The sequence below is a fragment of the Natator depressus genome, chromosome 4, assembly GCF_965152275.1.
Source record: "Natator depressus isolate rNatDep1 chromosome 4, rNatDep2.hap1, whole genome shotgun sequence".
In the NCBI taxonomy this organism is placed as follows: domain Eukaryota; kingdom Metazoa; phylum Chordata; order Testudines; family Cheloniidae; genus Natator; species Natator depressus.
Window position 1 is genome coordinate 120,412,473 of NC_134237.1, and position 21,635 is coordinate 120,434,107.

At 46.7% G+C, this 21,635-nt stretch overlaps 1 protein-coding gene across 1 annotated transcript in view; it reads right to left on the bottom strand.

Annotated features, from left to right (window-relative positions):
• The window catches only part of HGFAC (HGF activator), a 61,644-nt gene that overhangs the window by 25,706 nt on the left and 14,303 nt on the right, over nt 1–21,635 (bottom strand). The window contains exons 4-7 of the mRNA XM_074951776.1: nt 18,059–18,132; nt 13,620–13,742; nt 10,686–10,817; nt 8,978–9,088 (exon numbers count right to left, since the gene is read on the bottom strand). Of these exons, the coding sequence (XP_074807877.1) occupies nt 8,978–9,088; nt 10,686–10,817; nt 13,620–13,742; nt 18,059–18,132 (440 nt within the window). The remainder of the gene's footprint in view (nt 1–8,977; nt 9,089–10,685; nt 10,818–13,619; nt 13,743–18,058; nt 18,133–21,635) is intronic.

The following is a 21,635-nucleotide window of genomic DNA, read 5'->3' on the forward strand; positions in this document are numbered from 1 at the left end:
GAATGTGAAGTACGGCAGAGGTTGGAGATTTGGGGGGCAGAGAGGTGTAGGAAGGAACACAAGGTTCAGGGAATTTGGAGGAGAGAAGGTCAAGGGAACCTGGACTGTACACTGGCTGATTTGAACTGCTCTGGGCATTCAAACAACCTCAAACCCTGCGCTATAGTGGTACACGAGAAGGGAATGGGGAAAAGAGAAAAAAAATCTAAACTCTTTTTTAAAACTGAGTTCCAGGTTATCTGGGATCACAAACACCAAAATGCCTTAATCATGATTGTGTTGTTATTGTATGGTATATTCCTGTAGCGTTGGTAGGTTATTATCATTAGTTTAGTCTGTATAAATCCTGGCAAAGAGCTTTTCATTTTTAAATATGTTTTCACAGCCCTGACAGATAAGCTGGATCTCTCCTTTCACATTTTGTGTGTGGGTTTTATGTATCCGCATGCAGATGGCTCACAGGCAGCTAAAGTCATTTGTTTAGCAGGCCAAGTGTTTGTTTTATTATTTTCAAGTAAGCAATCAACGCCTGTTTATTTCTTGCTCTAAACAAGTCAGACACACACCAGTAGTATAGCAATACTACAGTAATCTTGGGTCGTATAATAAAGGCCATACTGCATGCACATTTATGAAGTCACATTTCAGCTTTGAGTGTTGGAAGTTGCCAACTAAAAGGGAACCTTAACACTGTTCCTGTTAGGACTCCATTTTGCAATCAGAGAGTTATGGAGTCACACTGCCTCTGAAGGAACTCTGTGAGGGATTGTGTAGTCACTCCCAGAGCTCCAATAAATGCAAGTGGAGTATACTGCCCCAGTCAGAACCATGTTGCATGTTCCCATTTCCTTGGCCAGCCAGCACCAACTGACCTGAGTGGAGGAAGGGCTGGGAGATGACCCTTTGGGGTTGATGTCAGCTAAGAACCCTGGAGGACTTTCCCCTTTTGCACGTTTTTTTAATGTTTTTCTAAACTTTTTCATTGCATTCCTTGATAATGCGAATGGCTCACAGTGATACAGTTTAACAGGACTAGCCACTGATACCACATAGCCCCTGATAAGCCTTCCCCTCCCGCAAAGTTAATATTGGAGGGTCAGAGAGAGAGCTGATTCCCAATCACAGTACTCAGGCGCTTGCCTCCTATCTTCCCTAGTTGAACTTCCACCGACCCCTCAACTCCTGAGTTTTTCATCTTCCTTCTAAGTGATGCAGCCTACCAAAGCCATTTCTAGAAGCTACACTACACACTTCTCTCACTGCAGGACCCCTCAAAACCAATGACTAAATCCTGAAGATCCTGCTTTAATCTTCCCCTGCTTGTTGTACTTCTCACACGCGACAGCCATAAAATATCACTCTTACTTTCCTTCAGGATGTTGCCAGGAAAAAACGGTTACTCACTTTCTCGTAACTAGAAAAGGAGTACTTGTGGCACCTTAGAGACTAACCAATTTATACAGCTCACGAAAGCTTATGCTCAAATAAATTGGTTAGTCTCCAAGGTGCCACAAGTACTCCTTTTCTTTTTGCGAATACAGACTAACATGGCTGCTACTCTGAAACCTGTCAATTTCTCGTAACTGTTGTTCTTCGAGATGTGTTGCTCACGTCCATGCCAGTTAGGTGTGTGCGTGCCGCATGCACAGTCGTTTGAAAGTTTTTCCTTTAGCAGAACCTGTTGGGTCAGCTGTTGAGCCGCCTGGAGTGGCGCCTCCATGGCGGTGAATATATGACCCTGCTGATCTGGCGCAATCCTCACTGCCTTCTTACCAGCTACTCCGACAGAGAGGAAGACAGGTGGGTCTGGAATAGACATGAGCAACACATCTCGAAGAACAGTTACGAGTGCTTGTTCATGTCGATTCCAGGTAGGTGACTGCCAAGCCCAACCCCGGAGTGGGGTCAGAGTTATGGAATCGCCGAATGCTGCATTGTCTCGAGCATGCTGGGTAATGGCGTAATGAGAGGTAAAAGTGTGAACTGAGGACCACATTGCCGCCCTGCAGATTTTTATACTGGGACCTGGGCCAGGAATGCTGCCGAAGAGGCCTGCAACCTTGTGGAATGCGCAGTTAGTGCCAGAGCTGGAACTTTGGCTAGCTCGTAGCACGTCCAGGTATCCATGACGAAATCCTTTGCGACAAGACCGGGAGTCCTTTCATCTGGTCTGCTACCACCACAAAAAGCTGGTTTGATTTACAGAATGGCTTAGTGCATTCAATGTAAAAGACCAGCACTTGGCGAAAGTCCAGTGAGTGAAGCCTCTGTTCTTGGCTACTCGCATGAGGCTTAGAGTAAAAGACACGTAGAAAAATGTCCTGGTTAGAGTGGAATTGGGACACAACCTTTGGAAGGAGGGCAGGGTGAGGCCTAAGTTGGACCTTGTCCCTAAAGAAAACCCTGTAGGGAGGGTCAGAGGTGAGGGCTTTTTGCTCCGAAACCCTCCTCGCTGAAGTAATGGCGACTAGGAAGGCCACCTTCCATGACAAGTAGATGAGCAAGCAAGTCGCCAGTGGTTCAAACAGGGCCCCATTAGTCTGGAAAGGACCAGGTTGAGATCTCACTCTGGGATTGGTTGTCTAACCTGTGGGTACAGCCTTTCCAGACCCTTAAGGAAACGGCCAATCACGGGGGTGGCGAAGACGGAACGTCCAGCCATTCCCGGGTGGAAGGCAGAGATAGCTGCCAAATGCACCTTGATGGATGATGCTGCCAGACCCTGCTGATTCAAGTGCAGTAGGTATCCCAGGATAAGCGGTATGGGCGCCTGCACTGGGGGGTGTGGCTCTGAGCACACCAGATTGCGAACCCTTTCCACTTGGCCAGGTAGGTGGCTCTGGTGGAGGGTTTCCTGCTACCAAGCAGGACCTCCCTAACCAGCTTGGAGCACATGAGTTCCATGGGGTTTAGCCATGAAGCTTCCAAGCCGTGAGGTGAAGGGACTGGAGGTCGGGATGGTGAAGGTGACTGTGGTCCTGGGTAATCGGGTCTGGGACCAAGGGCAAAGCGATCAGGGCGACCACCAACAGCTCCAGTAGCATGGTGTACCAGTGTTGGTGAGGCCACACCGATGCCACCAGTATGACCACCGCCTTGTCTCTGCAGATCTTGAGCAGGATCTTGTGCATGAGTGGGAATAGTGGGAACACGTACAGCAGATGTTCCATCCAGGGGAGGAGAAATGCATCCGCAAGAGAGCCCGGACTGTGATTCCAGAAGGAGCAGAATTGCAGGCACTTCCTGTTGCCTCATATTGTAAATAAGTCAATCTGAGGACCTCCCCACCCCTGGAGAAAACTGTGTATCACGTCTGGGCGGAAGGACCACTCGTGGTTGTGGAAGCATCTGCTGAGGTAATCTGCCAACTCTTTCTGGGAACCTGGGTGGTAGGACACTTCCAGATGAATGGAGTGGGCTATGCAGAACTCCCACAGCTTGGGGACTTCCCGACACAGGGGAGAGGAACGGGCTCCACTCTGCTTATTTATGTAAAACATCACAGTTGTGTTGTTCATCGTGACTCTCACACACTTCCCTTGAAGATGAGCTTGGAAGGTTTGGCATGCTCATCAGACTGCCCTCAACTTCTTGATGTTGATGTGGAGTGAGAGCCCATCTTGAGACCAGAGGCCCTGCGTTTGAAGGCCTCCTCGGTGAACACCCCATCCCAGCACTGACACGTCCATTACCAGAGGCAGAGAGTGCTGGAGTCTGTGGAAGGGGACTCCCTCGCACACCTCCTGCGGGTTGAGCCACCAGCAGAGGGACTCTAGGACCTGAACTGGAACGGTGAGCACTGCGTCCAGGTTGTCACACCCCAGACGGTAGGCCAACTCTAGCCAAGCTTGGAGAGGTCTGAGCTGCAGCCTGGCGTGCTGTACCACGTAAGTGAATGCTGCCATGTGGCTGAGTAGCCTCAGACAATCCCTTGCTCTGGTGGTAGGGTACCATCCGAGGCCTTGTATGATGTCCATCATTGCTTGGAAACGAGCCTCTGGCAGGAACGCCCTGGCCTGGCACAAGTCCAACACTGCCATGATAAACTCTATCCTTTGAGTTGGTGACACAGTTGACTTATTCTCGTTGAGGAGGAGACCCAACCTGTCAAAGGTGGATCTCACAAAGTGGACCTGTGCTTCCACTTGGTCCCTGGACTGTCCTCTGAACAGCCAGTCACTGAGGTAAGGGTATACCTGCACCTGCCTCCGACGTAGGAAGGTGGCCACAACTGACATGCACTTGGGTGAACACTCAAGGAACCATGAACAGACTTAAGGGAAGGACCATAAATTTGTAATGCTTGTGACAGACCACAAACCTAAGGAAAAGTCTGTGGGCAGGCCATATCAAGATATGGAAGTATGCATCCTTGAGGTACAGGGTGGTGTACCAGTCTCCCGGATCCAGAAAAGGGATAATCATGTTCAGGGAGCCATGCGAAACTTCAGCTTTTTCATGAAGGGATTGAGGCCTCGCAGGTCGAGGATGGGTCTGGGATCCCCTTTGGCTTTGGGGATTAGGAAATAAAGGGAGTAGAATCCCCTGCTCCTTAGCTCCTGATGAACCTCCTCCACTGCCCCTGTGGTGAGAAGCGTGTGGACCTCCTGCATGAAGACATGCTCGTGAGAAGGGTCCCTGAAGAGGGACGGGGAAGGGGGATGGGAGGGAGGGGAGGAGCAGAATGGGAGAGAATATCCCACTTCTACTGGGCAAAGGACCCAGCAGTCTGATGTTATTTGTGACCAAGCACAGTAGAAGTGGGACAGACGGTTCAGGAAACAGGGATAAGGATCCAGTCTGTAGGCTGGTGCATCATCCCCGGATGCACCTTCAAAAGGCCTGCTTATGATGAAGGGCGTGCCTGGCCCTGGCCTTGGCTAGGCAGGGGCTGGGAAGGCTTGCGCCCACCGTTCCTGCCACGCTTCCTAGAGAAGTCCTGCCTAGGTCAGGGAGGGTAAAAACACTGCACGGGCTGCGACTTAAAATCTTTGCGCTGAGTGGCTGGGGTGTGAACCCTCAGCGACTTGAGCGTGGCCCATGAATCCTTAAGCCTGGAGTCAATTTGCTCCGCAAATAAGCCTGCACCATCAAACGGCAGGTCCTGTAAGGTCTGTTGCACCTCTGGGGGAAGCACAGAGGCCTGGAGCCATGAGCTTCACCTCATGACAATTCCTGAGGACAAGGTACACTCAGCCGAGTCTGCAGCATCCAGTGAGGCCTGTAAAGAGGTCCATGCCACTGTCTTGCCCTCGTTGACAATTGCCCCAAACTCTTCCGTGGACTCCATGGGCATTAGCTCCTTGAACTTAAACATAGAGTTCCAGGAATTAAAGTTATATCTACTCAGGATTGCCTGTTGGTTGGCAATCCTGAGCTGGAACCCTCCAGTCGAGTATACCTTCTGGCCAAAAAGGTCCAACTTTTTAGAGTCCTTAGACTTGGGAGTCAGACACTGCTGCCTCTGTCTCTCACGCTTATTCACCGCAGCCACCACCAATGAACAGGGCTGCGGGTGCGTGTAGAGGTACTCATACCCCTTAGAGGGGATGAAGTACTTCCTCTCGATTCCCTTCGCTCTTGGAGGAATGGAGGCGGGGGTCTGCCACAGGGTCTTGGTGGTGGCCTGAATAGTTTTAATGAGGGGCAATGCTGCCCTCGATGGCCCTTCCGGAGCCAGGATGTTTACCATTGGGTCCTCCGGCTCGACCACCTCCTCAGCCTGCAGCCCCATGTTGCACACCACCCTGCACAGCAGGTCCTGATGTGCCTGACTGTCTACTGGGGGCGGTCCGGAGGAGGAGGTCCCTGCAACCACCTCGTCCGGGGAGGATGCCGCCGACACCGATACCAGTGCAAGCACAGGGTCCTCTTGTCCCTCTGGGTCCCTGGGAGCATCCTGCATGGCTTCAGGCTCCACACTGACCACCGCAGGGATGGTGCTGGTGGTGGGGACAGGATCCAGGGGCAGCTGTGCAACTCGCACCGGTGTCATCTCAGTGCCGCGAGGAGTGGGATGACTCTCCAATGCTCTCACCACCAAGTGAGAGCCCCTAGAGTGAGTGCCCTGGGCTTGGTGGTAGGCCCACGGGGTCCAGAAGGGCCGTTGCCCACACCAACTTCCAGCCGGTGGCGCTGTGACCTGTGTCGGCTACAGTGAGGGTAATGAGACTCTGCCTCCAAGTCCAATGACAAGAACCTGGAACGCGAAGGTCAGGACGGTGCAGATCAGAGCTGCACCGGGAATCGGTGCTGTGAGGCTGGGGAGTGGTGCCGTGAAGCGGAGTGTACTGCAATGTAGAGCAGTACCATGATGTAGAGCGGTGCCATGACGAGCGATGCCAAAACCGGGATCGATGCCGCGATGGGGAACAGTGCCGTGATGGAGTCAGGGACTGTCAAGGCGATCTCTGAATCAGCATTGCGGGCTTGCCTCTAGACAGTGCTGCATGCTGGGCCGAAGTGAACAGTGCTGCCTCCTGGGCTGCCGGCACCGGGGGCTTCTCTCTAGGATGCAGTTCAGTGGCACTGTCCGAGATGGAAGCTCTCAGTGTGGGGCAAGCGTCCCTGTCAATCTTCCTGTGCCGTTTCTGTGGCACCGGGGAGTGGGAACGGTGCCGCGTTGCCTCCGTCTCTATGCCCAGAGTCCTTCCTTGGCCCCGCCTCGCGCATGGAAGCCGGAGCACTCCACACGGAGGAGCGCGGCACTGGATCCCACTGGTCGGAGGCTGGTTGAGGATGAAGAGCCACCTCCATCAGGAGCTATTTGAGATGAAAGTCCCGCTCCTTCTTCATCCTGGGACGGAACCCCTTGAAGATCTTGCACCGTTCCGTTCGGTGTGCCTCTCTCAGACACTTGAGACAAGAGTCGTGGGGGTTCCCCATTGGCACTGGCTTGCGGCAGGTTCCACAAGGTTTAAAGCCTTGGGATCAAGGCATGCCCCGAACCCCAAGGAGAAACAGAAAAGCTGGGGTGGGGGAAAAAAACCCACTCCTACACCACTTACTCCTGAGGAAATTCTGCGCACAATATTTAAAATTCTGCAAAATTCTGCAAATTTTATTTGTCAAATAAATGTGGAGGCTCCAGCATGGCATTGGGAAGCACAGGCCACAGGTTGCACAGAGGTGGAAGATCACTGTGCAGCTCCCCGCCCCTGGGACGCGGACTCAGCGATGAGGCTGCACCCAACCCTGACACAGCACAAGGACAGGGCCTGCCCTGCCCTTTCGTGCCAGGTGCACCAGGTATAGGTGGGCAGGCTCAGCAAGATCGAAGTATGGAGGGGTTCAGTGTGGGGGGATCCAGGTGTAGGCTGAGAGAGTTCTGTGTGGGATCTGTGTGAGGGGGGCATCTGGATGTACTGGGGCTTGTTGTGGGGGTTCTGGGTGCAAAGGTAATGGAACTCTGCAGGGGGGGTCCAGGTTGTGGCTCAGTGTGGGGGGGGGAGAAAAAAGGGCTTTAAGTCTGGAGGAGACAGTCTGAGAGGCCAGCTCCCCAGATACCTGGAAAGGGGGAAGAAAAATAAAAGGTGAAGGAATAATAAAAAAAAAAGACATTGGCTGAGAGGAAGATGGTCCCAAGGAGTAGTCCCTAGCAGGGAGAAAGAGTAGGAAAATCCAGGCTATTGTTTCTTTAAAGGCCTGGGACCAAGAGCATTGTTCATTGGGGTTATTAGTTCTACCTGGGAAGGGTCAAAGGACTAGTCAGATGATTATTTGGGTGAACAAAAAAGGAGGCTCCAAGTCCAGTGAAGGAGAGCTTGCTGAGAGAAAGAACTCAGTCAGGCCACAGTCCCCAGAAGGAGGGCTGTGAAAACCCTGAATTTAACGGGAGAGTTTATAGCCAGAACTGGAACCTGAAATAGAGAAGCTTGGAGCCCCAAACCTAAGGTGGGGCCATAGGCAGGATCTTTTTAAGAACCAGACAATGTTTAATAAATTAGATCCCAAGAGAGAGGGAATGCTGTTTTAAAGACTCTAGGAGTGAATAAATTATTCCCAAAACAGAGAGAAACTGAGACTGAGGACTGCAATGGCATGCCACACAGCAAGGGGGTATGCTCAGAGACTGCTACCCTCTTACAGACCCTTGCCATTGACTACAATAGACCCTGGATCAGTGAACAAGCCCTCTTAGCCAATCAGATGACAAGATTGGTGTGGTATGGCTGAAGACCTATTGTAATTTGCATGCAAAAATTGCTGTATTTGAAAGATAGTCATTGAGTTTACTTGAAGAGATTTAGTGCACTGATAAAGTTTAAAAATATATATAATCCATGCAGCAACAAACTTCAAAACTCCCTAAGAAAGCTGCATCAAAAACTATGCACCTCTGAAGTTCAAACAAGAAGCGACAAAGCAATTATATGTCTAGATGCCAAGAGCCAGATTCTCCTCTCAGTTTTATTACTGTAAATCAGGAGTATCAGTAGAGCTATACTTGTGTAAAACTGGTATAAGTGAAAAGAGAATCAGGTCTCGATGACTAAAAGGAAATGCATACACTTTTATTAGAGTCTATTCCTATTAACTATATATGACTGACAAATATGGGAAACTACCAGCGGTCTTGTTAAAACAGACATTTCTTTACTTCCTGTGGGAACAATATAAGATACATGCTTTTGTGTGAAAGAATTTATGCTACCGTACATGCATTGAATCCCAAACATATGCTTGCAAACGTATGCTTAACTTTATGTGCATAAATAATTTAATTAGAATATTCATGTGCATAAAGTTAAGGATGTGTGTTTACAGGATTGGGGCCTTGGTGAGGAATAATGCAACAGGTTTTATTCTGGAGGAATATGGTAAATGCCTTAGCCAGAGAGAAGTTACTTATGCTACATGATTCTTCAGATGAAGACTCTGCTACATGTTGAGTAGAAGATGCAAGTAACAAACACCTGTTATCAGTCAGATGATCAATCAATAACATTTGTTCTCCCTGGCACATTGTTATACTTACCAATATTGCAATATTTTCCTACAAAGTTTTCTTTACAACCACAAATAGTTTTCCCAGTGAAGACAATCATTCTACAGGCACTGTCATGGAGGCAGGGATTACTGGTGCAACCTACAAACATAAATAGAAGATCAAATCCAATTAGTGTCCATAATGCAAGGATAAATTGTTGATAAATTGGAGAGGGTTCAGAAAAGGGTCACAAGAATGATTAAAGGATTAGAAAACATGCCTTATAGTGATAGACTCAAAGATCTCAATCTATTTAGCTTAACAAAGAGAAGTTTAAGGGGTGACTTGATTACAGTCTGTAAGTATCTACAAGAGGAACAAATATTTGATAATGGGCTCTTCATTCTAGCAGAGAAAGGTAAAACACCATCCAATGGCTGGAAGTTGAAGCTAGACAAATCAGACTGGAAATAAGGCATATATTTTTAACAGTGAGGACAATTAACCATTGGAATAATTTACCAAGGGTCGCGGATTCTCCATCACTAGCAATTTTTAAAATCAAGATTGGCTGGTTTTCTAAAAGATAATCTCTAAGATTTTTTTTCAGGGAAGTTTTATTGCCAGTGTTATACAGGATGTCAGTTAATCACAATGATCCCTTCTGGCCTTGGAATCTCTCAATTCTACATGCAGTACAAGAAAATGCAACCCACTTAAACAAATTTCACATCATATCTTGTTGGAATCATCATGAGAGGATGAAAGCAAGAAGAAGGTAGAGATGTTCATCATATTTACCATGGTGATAACATCTTAAGGAATCTCCTTCTCTGCCATATATACTTTTGGAATTGGTTTTCCCTTTTTTACTATTTTCACAGTGGTGCAGACCTTCAGCTAGTATAAATTGAGATAATTCTATTGAAGACAACAGAGCTATGCTGATTTGTATCAGTTGAGGATCTGGCTCACTGTTTACTTTTACCGTCAACATCAATATAGCTTCCCCTCTGTTGCAAATATCGTTGCTTAACAAATAACAGTAATTATTATTACTACTGCTCATAATATGCTCCCCACTATTGCAAAAGTTTTTAGAAAGCAGTATAATACTTTATAATAAACAAACAGGGAGGGAGCTTGGTGAAGTAGTTAGAGCACGTGACTGGCAATCAGGATTCCTATGGTCAAAGTTATGCCAGCAATGATTTTGGCTCCTGGGCACATTCCCAACTCTACCATGGACTTACTATGTGAGCTTGGAAAGTCACTTAACTTCTGTGTCTCAGTTTCCACACCTGTAAAGTGGGGGTGGCAATATTTACCTAATTATAAATTTGTGAAGCTTAATTAATATTTGTAAATTGCTTTGAGATTCTGGGATAAAGGTGTAATTTTATTATTATTATTCTTTAATCTATTGTTTATTCTTATGGGCCCCACTTTAGGATCACATCCCTGTTCCTGAAAGCACTTAAGTGTGTTCTTAAAATAAAACACATGCTTAAGTCCATCCTTATTCAGGAAAGCACTTAATTAAGCACATGCTCACGGGCTGAATCAGGTCCATTATCCATACGTGGAAGGAAAAATATTTTTTTCTTTCTGGATGTGTGTGTTGCAAAAGCCCGGTCCCTATGTAGAATACTGTAGCGCAGGGTTTTAGCATCACTGTTTGTATTTAGCCCACTACATGCAGATATATACACTGAGAACAAAATAATGTTTATGCTATGACAGCACAGAGTAATACTTGTGTAGCGTGTGTTTTGGCATTCAATTCGGCTGTTAACACACATGCATTCTTCCACTACTCCTTTATGGATTCTTGCCCAACTTTCGCCAGTGTCAAAGTACTCATAGCGACTGTCATCAAAACACTTCCCTAAAATAAAACAAAAAAAGATTTCTAAGGTCTGTTACAAAGAATGATACCAAATGATTTGTTATGCCCTAATCATCCCTTTTCTTGTTAACTAGCCACGTGTTATTTGAAAGTATGGCCTAGATCCACAAAGATTTAAATCCCAGTTTTAGGTACCACTGCGATCCACAAAACCCCTGCTTGGCTGCCAGCTAGCCCTGTAGGCACATACACTCACTCGCCCACCTCAATTTTTACTTTAAAAGTCCTCTGGACAATTACGTTTCTGCCTCAGTTCATGCACACTGCTGCCTCATTCTAAGTACCTGAACACTTATCTCCCACCTTGTCCTCAAATGTGATTCACAAATAAGAGGAAGATAGGTGTTTGCTTGCCTCTCTTGCCTGTGGAGTCTGATCCAGGAGGTATGCTCTGATCACACCTACCAGACTGGGGCCCATTCAAAATCTGGTGAGAAGAGGAGCCACCATCGGTGCCCACCATTTAGCTTTTAGCCCAGTGGTTAGGCCACTCGCCTGGGATGTGGGAGACCCTCCGTTCAATCCCTACCTCTGCCTGATGACAGAGGATTTGAACAGGGGTCTTCCACACATCCCAGGAAAGTACGCTAACCTCTGAGCTCTGGGCATTCTAACAGGGGTCTCCCTCAATCTCTCCTGTTGTAGCTGTTTCATTTTGGATAAATAATTAAAGAGTGATTGGAGCAGGGGGGCTGGATGCTGGATCTCCCATTTCCTAGGTGGATGTCCCAACCACCAGGCTATGGAGACATTCTCACATGCTCTCTTTGGCCCAGTGACTCTTCCATTAATTACCCACAGTGGAACAGCTTCAACAGGAAAGTTTGAGAGAGCCCCATATCAGAATATCCCATAGTTCAGCAGACAGGGCACACTCCGGAGAGGTTCAAATCCACTCTGCCCATCAGAATTGAACCTGGGTCTCACGCATCCTAAGTGAGTGCTCTACCCTCCTCCTCCAGTTATTTTGTGTATAGTGAGGCAGGCACCTAATGCATCCTTGCAAGCAGAGATGACCCGTGCCTGCCGATAGTTGTGGGGGGCAGAGTGAGGGCAGCAACTTCAGCAAATGTTACTGAGCATGCTCTGTCCACGTGAGCATGCTCAGTACAAGCCAAGCAACAACTCGTGGGGGGGGGGGGAAGGGGATGTGGTGCATGGCCCCGCCACGCATGGCCTCTGCTTGCAAGCAGCAGATTAGGCACTTTATCTGCCTCACTCCCGGAGAGGGGGGTCCCAGATGTGGATTGCAAGCAGGGACAGGCACCTCCCTGCAGCCTGCACTTAGGTGTCTAATTCTTTGAGGGGTGGGTCTTAGGACACACCCTTCTTACTGGAAACTCCCATTGGCTAGCTCTGGCAGGTCCCTGGCTAACATACTGCCTTTTGTGGATCTCATTCTTAGGCACCCATCTCTCCCCATTCATTGTATAAGGAGCCTAGACACCTACTCAGGCTTTGTGAATCACGTTGTTCCAGTGATTTTCTAGATGTCTAAAAGTTACACGTCCCAACACTCAGTGTTGCAATGCCCAAGTCCCTTTGTAGATCCAGGCTTATATGCTAATCAAACAATTTGTGCTTTAACCTTTGTAATGGAAGCACCTAGCCACCATGGTGTTAAGTGCTATGAATATTAGTAGAATAAATTAGAAATAAAAATAGAGGCCAGTTGGGCCAGATGGCCTTCTCCTGCTTTTAAAATGTCATATGCTCCTGTGAACAAGACAGTGGTACCATTCGGCAAGCCCCCTCATAGTTAATTTCACAAAAAGTGAGAAAGAAAAATCAGAGTAAAATACAATGACATTCATCCCAGTTTTATGTATTCCTCATAGCTGTTAGTTTGGCAGAATGGTTCTTACAGATGAAGGCTGTAATGGGGGCAGCTACTCTGGTGCCGCAGCCTGTACCATACACATTGTACATATCCCATTAAGTGGCTCCCGAGCAGCAGGAAAAGAATTTCATTGAACAACAAAGAGAAACGAGAGCTTTCATGAGACCTTATTCTGTTCTTATACTGGAGAATCAGGAGCAACACCCTGACCACAGTGGAGTTATTTTGCCAAAGGCAGTGCTAGCCCATTGGGGCCCTAAGCAGGAATATTTTTGCCCCACCTCCACAATACATACTAAAAAAGTGAATAAGGGGCCAGCCCCCTTGAATTTCTCGGGGCCCTAAGCAAATGCTTAATCTGCTTATGCCTAGCACCAGCACTGCATACTGTTGTAAAACTGGTGTAACAGTATAAGAGCCTTATGGTCTGATAACTTCCACTTACCCTGGTGTAAATCTGGAATAACTCAAGTGACGTCAATGGAATTACACTGGTGTAAAATCACTGAGAGCATGGTAAGATCCTTAATGGGCACATGTGCACATACTCTGGGATATAGTGCCTTACCTAAAATTATTTTGGTTGTCATGTCTCTCTACCCTAAGTACCATATAATATAATTATTCTTTTCTAAGCATGTATGCTAATCTCCAAATCTGAGTGCGGGGGTTGGGGGGAAGAGTCTTATTGTATGACTCTTAGCCTAATACTTTAATGGTGGTTCAGATCAGGTTTGAATTTATAACTGTATAATTAAGCTATTTTCAGCTGTCCTGTCAGTTGATAGTCAGCTTGTCTATCATAATCACTTGGAAACCAGCCTACACAAACATTCATGTCTTAGTGTTCTCTAACATCACAACAATATTACCTTTTCACTAAGAAATTTGGACAAGTCCTCTACCTCTAATATCCATTGCTCATTAAATAAGGCACTTACCAATTTCGCAGTCTTTTCCTGTGAATGCCTCAGGACATGCGCAGTGATAAGAACTATGATCATAGGCAACGGAACAGGTCCCTCCATTTTTGCATGGGCTCTTTGCACAATAATCTGAGAAATCTATTAATAAATTATTGTTAATAACTGCCAGACAGCTCAGTCTTTGTTTTGTCAGACATTGGCAAGTTATGCAGAATAGTAACACTTTGAGTTCAGATGCCTTATGGCTTTAATATCACCATTTGATCTCACTAAAACAATGTTTATTCAGCTGTTCCTTTTTAAATGGCACAATAGATTTATCTTGATCTATAAAACTATACAACTCAGTGAGCTGAATTCTCCTCCACCACTGAAATAAATGGGTTTATAATGATATAACTGAAGCAAAATTTGACACATGATCATTATTCACAATATTGATAAGTCAAGTCAAGTCAGCAGGTATCATGTGAGGATAGGGGACAAATGTCCACAAGATGGAGCTGTTCCTTTACACTAGTGATAAAAAAAAAAGTCTGAAGCTCTCATTTGCCCGGATTAATGCCCTGTGTATTTTACATAGCAACATAACTAAGTGGGATTATGTCTCTCCTTTAGATTATATAAATTATACATTCCTGGTAGTAGACTCTGGTGCATTCTAAAACTAAGGTAAGTGGGATGATGCTGAATTTCCTACTAGGAAGAGAAGGAGCAGATCAAATTAAGTCAGAACAAACAAACTGCATCAAACTAGTAAACCATAAAGTTTCCTATTCTCCAAAAGTATTTTTTAAAAACCTGAAAAAAAACCTGTCAGCACTACTTCCCAGTCAGTGGTGTCAAGTGGGAGGGGTGTTGTCAAGTGGAAGGGGCAGCCAAGCCAAATTTCAGCAAGTGGCGTTGCAATCTGGCACACGAGGTACACCACTCAAATGGTGCTGTGACGCCGGGCATGGAGAGTCTGTCCCTCCACAGTGCCAGGCGGGGAGTCAGGCTGAGAACTCAGCTCCCGGGGGCACCTGCTCATGAACTATGGTGGTAAAAGGGAGGGCAGACTCTCTGGCCAAAGGAGACCTGGGAGAGGAACTGGAATTCCCTTCACCCCTGAAATATTTGAACTGACACCACTGCTCTCAGTCCCCATGAAGTCAATTGATGGAGGCTGCCTTTTACATGACAAAGTACCATATAAAGTTCATAATACTTTTTAATGGGATAACACTAGTTAACAAAAGACACTCAGTTAACTCATCAAGTGGTATAAACCAGCGTCTCACCACTGAGGCCAACTGATCTAGCTGAGAGGCTGGCCCAATATTTGTCCTACATTTGAATTCTTTATCTAATGCTTCCTAGCCAAATTCTGCCATGAAGACAATGCAGAATTACACCATTGAGCTGTTCTTTGAGCAGGGTGCTGTGCTGCCAACATGCCAATTCTGCCAAGTAGACAATCCAACATGTAAAAATATACCCACACATAAAGACTGAAGCAAAGCACTTGAGGCCAGTTCCTAAAATTCACTGCATCGGTGTAAGTCTGGAGTAATTTCACGGAAGTCAAGGCATTAGTTCCAGATTTACAATGGTGTAACTGTGATCAGTATCTAGGCCTGTGTACATATACTGGTAGTCACACCCAAGGAGAACATCAAAAAAAGCATGTAAACACGACTATGCTGCTGCTTCTTCCATTTTATAGTTATGAAATATCTGTATTATATAGTGTTTCATCACTACATATTCCTGTAATTTTCAATCTGCTGCTCTCTCCCTGGGATATCCCTCAGTATAGTGGAGCACATGGCAAATCATTTTTGGTACCACCCCTAAGTCAGCAAATCAGAACCCCTAGCTCTGTCCTTCTCTCTTTCATTGGAACCCCTCATTATATTCCCTTCTCCCATCCCTGGGTCATTTCCCATCTGTCTTCCCCTGGCATCCTCATCTCTTCTCCCCTCTGCTTCACTATTTATCGTTTGGACAGCCCAGGTACTCCTGCAACTTCCATATCAGGGATGTGCTCCTACAGCACAGGAGTATTCTGGCCAGATTGTTTCTTCCTGCCTGGAATGCTTCCCAGAGTTATGGATCCCTGGTAAACATGGTGCCCCAAGCAGCTGTCCATCCAGTCTGTGCCTAGAGCCATCCCAGGATATCATCCCTCCTTTGTGAGTAAACCCTCACTTGACTCCTTTCACAACTGCTAACAACCATCTTGAGTTCAGCTTCTCCAGAGCCCTGCTGAAGTAGTGAGTCACCTGCTCTCAGCAGTCTGACCACATCACCCAACTTCCTGGACTACTTTCAATTTGGATAGGACACTTTTCACCATACTGAGATGGCTCTTCTCCAGGAGTTTAACTAGCTAGTACATGTTTCTGATCTGATAACGCCCCTCTATTTATTAATGGTGCAGACAATTTCACAAGATCCAGCCACACATTAGAATGCAACCAACTGGGTCCAAAATCGCTTACATCTAAAAGAGTTTACTACAGACCTTTACTTCCTATTTTATACGGACAATCAAAATGACGTGCATACAGTACTATTACTCTTTGCTATATAAAATCTGTGGGAAAATCCTGCCTGTGTTCAGCTGACGACCCTTTTCATTGTTTTCAGCTACTTCTGCAATGAACGCTGATATTTCCTCATCCTCTTTGAAGCAGTCACTTCAATATCTTTTTTTTCATATGAATCCTTCATAAGACAATCTATTTTTGAAGCTCTACTCTCTTTCTGTGCAGTATTGAGGAAGTAGTAGCTGACAGTAGAGTATCTGTGTGTTTAGCGTGAGGAAGAAAATATTTCCTTATTTGTTAAAAAAAAATGCAACTGTTTAAAAGAAATTACAAACAAAACAAAAAAAGTCAGAAACACAGCCAGAACTGTTTTATCATCTGATGATGTGGTGGAGGGGAACAGGAACAGCCTACAAGTGTAACTCAGTGAGGAGGAAGGATGGTCTAGTGGCTAGAACACCAGGGCAAGGGAGACGTGGCTTCCAGTCTCTGCTCCACCACAAACTCCTCCAAGACCTTGGGTAAGTCACCGAGCCTCGGTTCCCCATAAATACATGAAGGATGAGATACTACTGTAACAGGGGCCATACAAGTACCATAAATAGAAAGATACCCCCCAAATGGTCACTTGTTTGTGCAGAAGGCTAGTCCTGGGCACATCAATTAAAAGAAGGTGATTCCTGTAAAAACAGAGCACCAGGCACTATTCCTTCCTTCAGAAATGGCTCCTACTGTGCCAGATGCCCATGGAATAACACAGCTAGTTTACAATGAAAGGGTTGCCTGACATGGTTTACTTTGCCCACTGCTATTATTAGAAAGATTGTTTTAATTCCATAACTTACCAAATGAAACACAGTTCCATTACATAAGCTCAGAGTGCAGTGCTAACAACCTCACGAATTCAGTGCTCCTGCAGCATGACTACATTTAGGGCCGTAATTTGCCAGGACTACTTGTGTGCCTTCTTTGTGTGCCCAAATGCTGCATGCAGGACTTGCTTTCCGCCTATCTGCTAAATCTTGGGAAGCTAAGAAAGGGAGGCAGGGAAGATGTTGAGCCTGGAGAGTGAGAGTGTGAAAGCCCAAAGGGAGACAGGCTGTTTTTTTCTATACAGCCTTTTGGCAGTCTAGCAGTCACATCACTTCCATACTTGGATATTCCTACAGGGCATCTAAACATGCTGCTGATCCCTCCAGACCTAGAGCTGGTGACTGATGCAGAATGTATTATAGGGGGAGTGAGTCCAGGATTCATCCATATCCTTTCCCCAGAAAGATACTGTTTTGCATGCCTGGCAATATGAGATGAAGTTGGGCCTCACCTATAGCGAGTAGGATTTTCCCTATGCACAGGAATAGCACTGACATTTAACCAAAGAATGGGGCTCAGGCTTTAATTTCACAGCATGGGGTACTGAAAACATACATGGGAACAGAGTGCGCGAGTGTGATGGACAAATGACAGGTTTCACTTTCCAGCACCGATCTAGACTCCAGAAAAAAAGTTTAAACCCAACACTATTATATGAATAGTTCATATTTTAATATTTTTAAAATAGAGAAAGGCCCAGATCCTCAGTTGCTGTAAATCAGTGTAGCTATACAGACATCAGTGTAGCTACACCAGCCGAAGATCTGGCCTCTAGCGTGCATACCGCACAAGAAATAACCTAGTAAGTTCCTTATTCTGTGGAAATATCATCCTTCCCCTACTTCCACTTCCCTGTGTTATGTCCAACCTTGATTGTGAGATCCCCGGAACAAGGGTTTCACCTTTTACTTGTCTATAAAGCATCATGCACACTTGATGGATAGATAATAAATCACCATCTAATAATAGTTAATAACAAAATACTGGATATTGCGGGGCAATTGTCCTTTTCAGAGGCTTGTTGCTGATGTTATTAATTACTTGCCTTACCTACATGGTCTTTGGATGCAGAAGCACAATAACCCCACTTCCTGTCACGATCATAGTTATGTGTGGTTGAACACCTGAAAGAATTAAAAGTGTAGTTTAATGCAGCTTTGTAAACAACCCTGCATCAACTGAGACAAGAACATCCTTCAAAACCACTTAGTATGAACTATTAAGAGCTGATATTTTATTTATTTTAATTACAGCAGTAGTAAGGACAGTAATACTTAGGGGTGATCTGCAAAAGGCATTTAAACAGATGTGATTAATAAAGAAGACCTGAAAAAAAATTGTTGTGGGTATTTTTATTTTTTTTCCTTAAAGTTGTTTTATTTTCTGCTTGCTTTTTACTGTGGAAACATCAGGAATGCCAAGTCTTGTTAACTCTGGTTTTGCTGGAGGAATCACTCGGAGTCTTTGAGTTGAGCGTTCTGACCTCTCTCACCTTAGTTGAAGGTTACATGATGCCAAAGTGGGGACAATTAGCATCTTTTCTGCCTGGCCTGCCATGTTTAGGGGTGAGACAGTGCCACAAAAACCACTTACCTCCCCTCTATCACATGGAAGTGGTGATCATCACAAGGACCCTCTATGCATGGCTCAAAGAAAGGGCAGGATCTGACCCCAGAAAATGATGAATGACAAGTTTCTTTTAATAGAGTCTCATAGGAGAGTGCGCTGTCTGGTCAGCAGGCCTAGTGACCAGGGCCAGCTGCTGTAGTCTCTTTTCAGTTCAATGTGTTAGGGACCCCCTAAACAGGGTTCAGCTGGGTAAGCTTTCTTTTTGGTAGCTTCCCATCCATGGGCTATGCATAAGGGAATCTAGGGGAGGTAGGGAGAACCCAGACCCTCCCTCTCCACCAGGTCCTGGCCCAGGGTCCTGAAAGTGTGCCAGCATGGACTGGCCTATGCTTGGCCTGCCTCCTGTTCATCTTCCCCAGGCCACTTCCTACCTCACCCAATGTCTCAGTTTGGGGCATGGATGTTGTTTGATTATAGTCCTTTGTTCCAAACCCCCAGAGTCTCAGGGCCGATGCAGGCAACCCTCTGGCTCTCCCTATAGCAAGGGGAAGAGGAGAAAGACTCACAGCTGGACCTCATCAGTAAGAACTCCTCCTCCTCCTGTAGCAGGCCAGTACTCCTCCAGGAAATGGCTTCTCTCCTCCCCCTGCCCCTCTGGCCTGGGCTGCTGGAGCTCTTTTTATAGTGTTCCTTTCCCCAGGATCATTGCTCAGCTGTGCCTGAGGGGGAGAGCTTTCCTAGCCCAGTACTGCTTCAGCCTTGGCTGTAGTGAGGGGTCCGTAAACCCCATCATAGGTCTGAAGAGTGAATTAGCTGACGAAGATGCTCAGGAGCACAGTACAGACATAGGGCCACTACAGGCTAACATAGTTAATTTACTTTATCATACCCAAAGGCACCTATATTAACTTCCTTCTTGTTGTTGCTCTATAAATTCCCATTACACCTTTATCATCCTACTCTACCTTGTGAGATTATCCTTTTTAAAATTAATTAGCATCAATTTAATTCAAGCTTCTGGGGAATAAACACTGGGGATAAAAAAGAACTTTGTGAAAGATACCATCCCCCCACTTCCCTTCAGTTAAAGACAGGCTACGAACAGATGTGGAACTGAGAGCTGAGACCTCCCCAACAAATCCTCCAGCAAAACCAAGGAAATCCTGACTTGGCATTCCTGTTATTACTAAGATTAAAAAAGAAAAGACAAAAATAAACATCTAAAAGAATACATGAAGGCTGGCTTTATTCATCATAATTAAGATAGAGCCTAACCCATTTTTGCTTTTTGAAAGTAACCTCTTATAAATTGTAGAGATGGGGGAAGTTGTCCACAAAGGGACTTTTCTCTGCTTTCTATGGCAAATGTGCTTTTTTTTCTGTTCCTTAAAGTATTTCCACTTTTTAGCCACCCAGACAGGAATAATTACAAATGAGGAACTATAGAAGGGTGATTTCCAGATTCACCGACAGAATCTCAACTCTTTGCAACAGAAAGGATCAAATGCTGCTCCCCTTTTTTGAGTGCTTCTCACTTTCTAATGGATTTCATCCTCTGTTGAGGGAACTATTATCCTTATTTTACAGAAAGGGCATGAAGGCACAGCATAGATTAAGTCATTTATCCAAGGTCACACAGGAAGTTTGCAGCTGAGCTGAGAACTGAACCCAGGTCATCCACAGCCCAAACCAGAGAGAGCCCTGGCCCTTGGCCTCTAGCCCATCCTTTTTACCCTACTCTGATGTATCATAATAAATATTACCTGTAGAGGGAGTATCCCTACAGAATAACAGCATGACAGTGGAGTGTTATAAAGAAAGGTGCTTTTCATAGAATCCTAGGACTGGAAGGGACCTCTAGAGGTCATCTAGTTCAATCCCCTGCACTCATGGCAGGACTAAGTATTATCTACACCAGCGTTTCTCAAACTGGGGTCCATGGACCCCTGGGGTTCCAAGGGTACTCCAGGGAGTCTGTGGGCCCAGCTGATTAACTCCTTCCCACTCCCTCAACTCCTCAGCCTCCCTCCCAGCACCTGCTTCACACCGGGGAACAACTGTGAAGCAGGCGCTGGGAGGTAGGGGGAGGAGTAGTGACCCTGGGTCCGCGCTGCTCCTGGAAGCAGCCAGCACGTCCCTGCGGCCAGACGGCGCAGGGAGTCTCCGCGCGCTGCCCCCGGCCTGAGCGCTGACTCTGCAGCTCTCATTGGCTGGAAACTACGGCCAATGGGAGCTGCGGGGCCGGTGCCTGTGAGCAGGGGCAGCGCACGGAAACCCCCTGGCCCCCTGCCTAGGAGCCACTGCCAGAGGGATGTGCCAGGCACTTTCGGGAGCCGCCTGAGGTAAGCGTCGCTCCCCTTTACTCCCTCCCATACCACAACCCCCTGCCCCAGCCCAGAGCCTGCACCCAAACTCTGTCCCAGAGCCCATACCCCTTCCCGCCCCCCAAACTCCCTCTGTCATCCCCTCCGCACCCCTCAACCCTACCCCACCCTGAGCCCCCTCCAGAACCCAAACTCCCTCCCCACTCCATCCTGCACCCAAACTCCCAGAGCCCGCACCTCTCACTCACTCCTGCACCCAAACTGTCAGCCCAGAGCCTGCACCCTGCATTCCCTCCTGCACACAAACTCCCTCCCAGAGCCCATACCCCACACCTCCTCCTGCACCCAAACTTCCTCCCAGAGCCTGCACCCGCTCCTGCACCCCAACCCCCGGCCCCAGCCTGGTGAAAGTGAGTGAGGGTGGGAGACAGTGAGTGACGGAGGGAGGGGGGATGAAGTGAACCGTGGCGTGGCCTCCGGGAAGTGGGCAGGGCAAGGGCTGAGTGGGGGGGGTTGGGGTCCTGAAAATTTTTAAATCAAAATGGGAGTTCTTGGGTTGCTAAAGTTTGAGAACTGCTGCTCAAGACCATTCCTGACATGTATTTGTCTAACCTGCTCTTAAATAGCTCCAATGATGGAGATTCCACAACGTCGCTAGGCAATGTAGTCCATTGATTAACCACTGTGACAGTTAAGAAGTTTTTCGTAATGTCCAACCTAAACCTCCCTTGCTG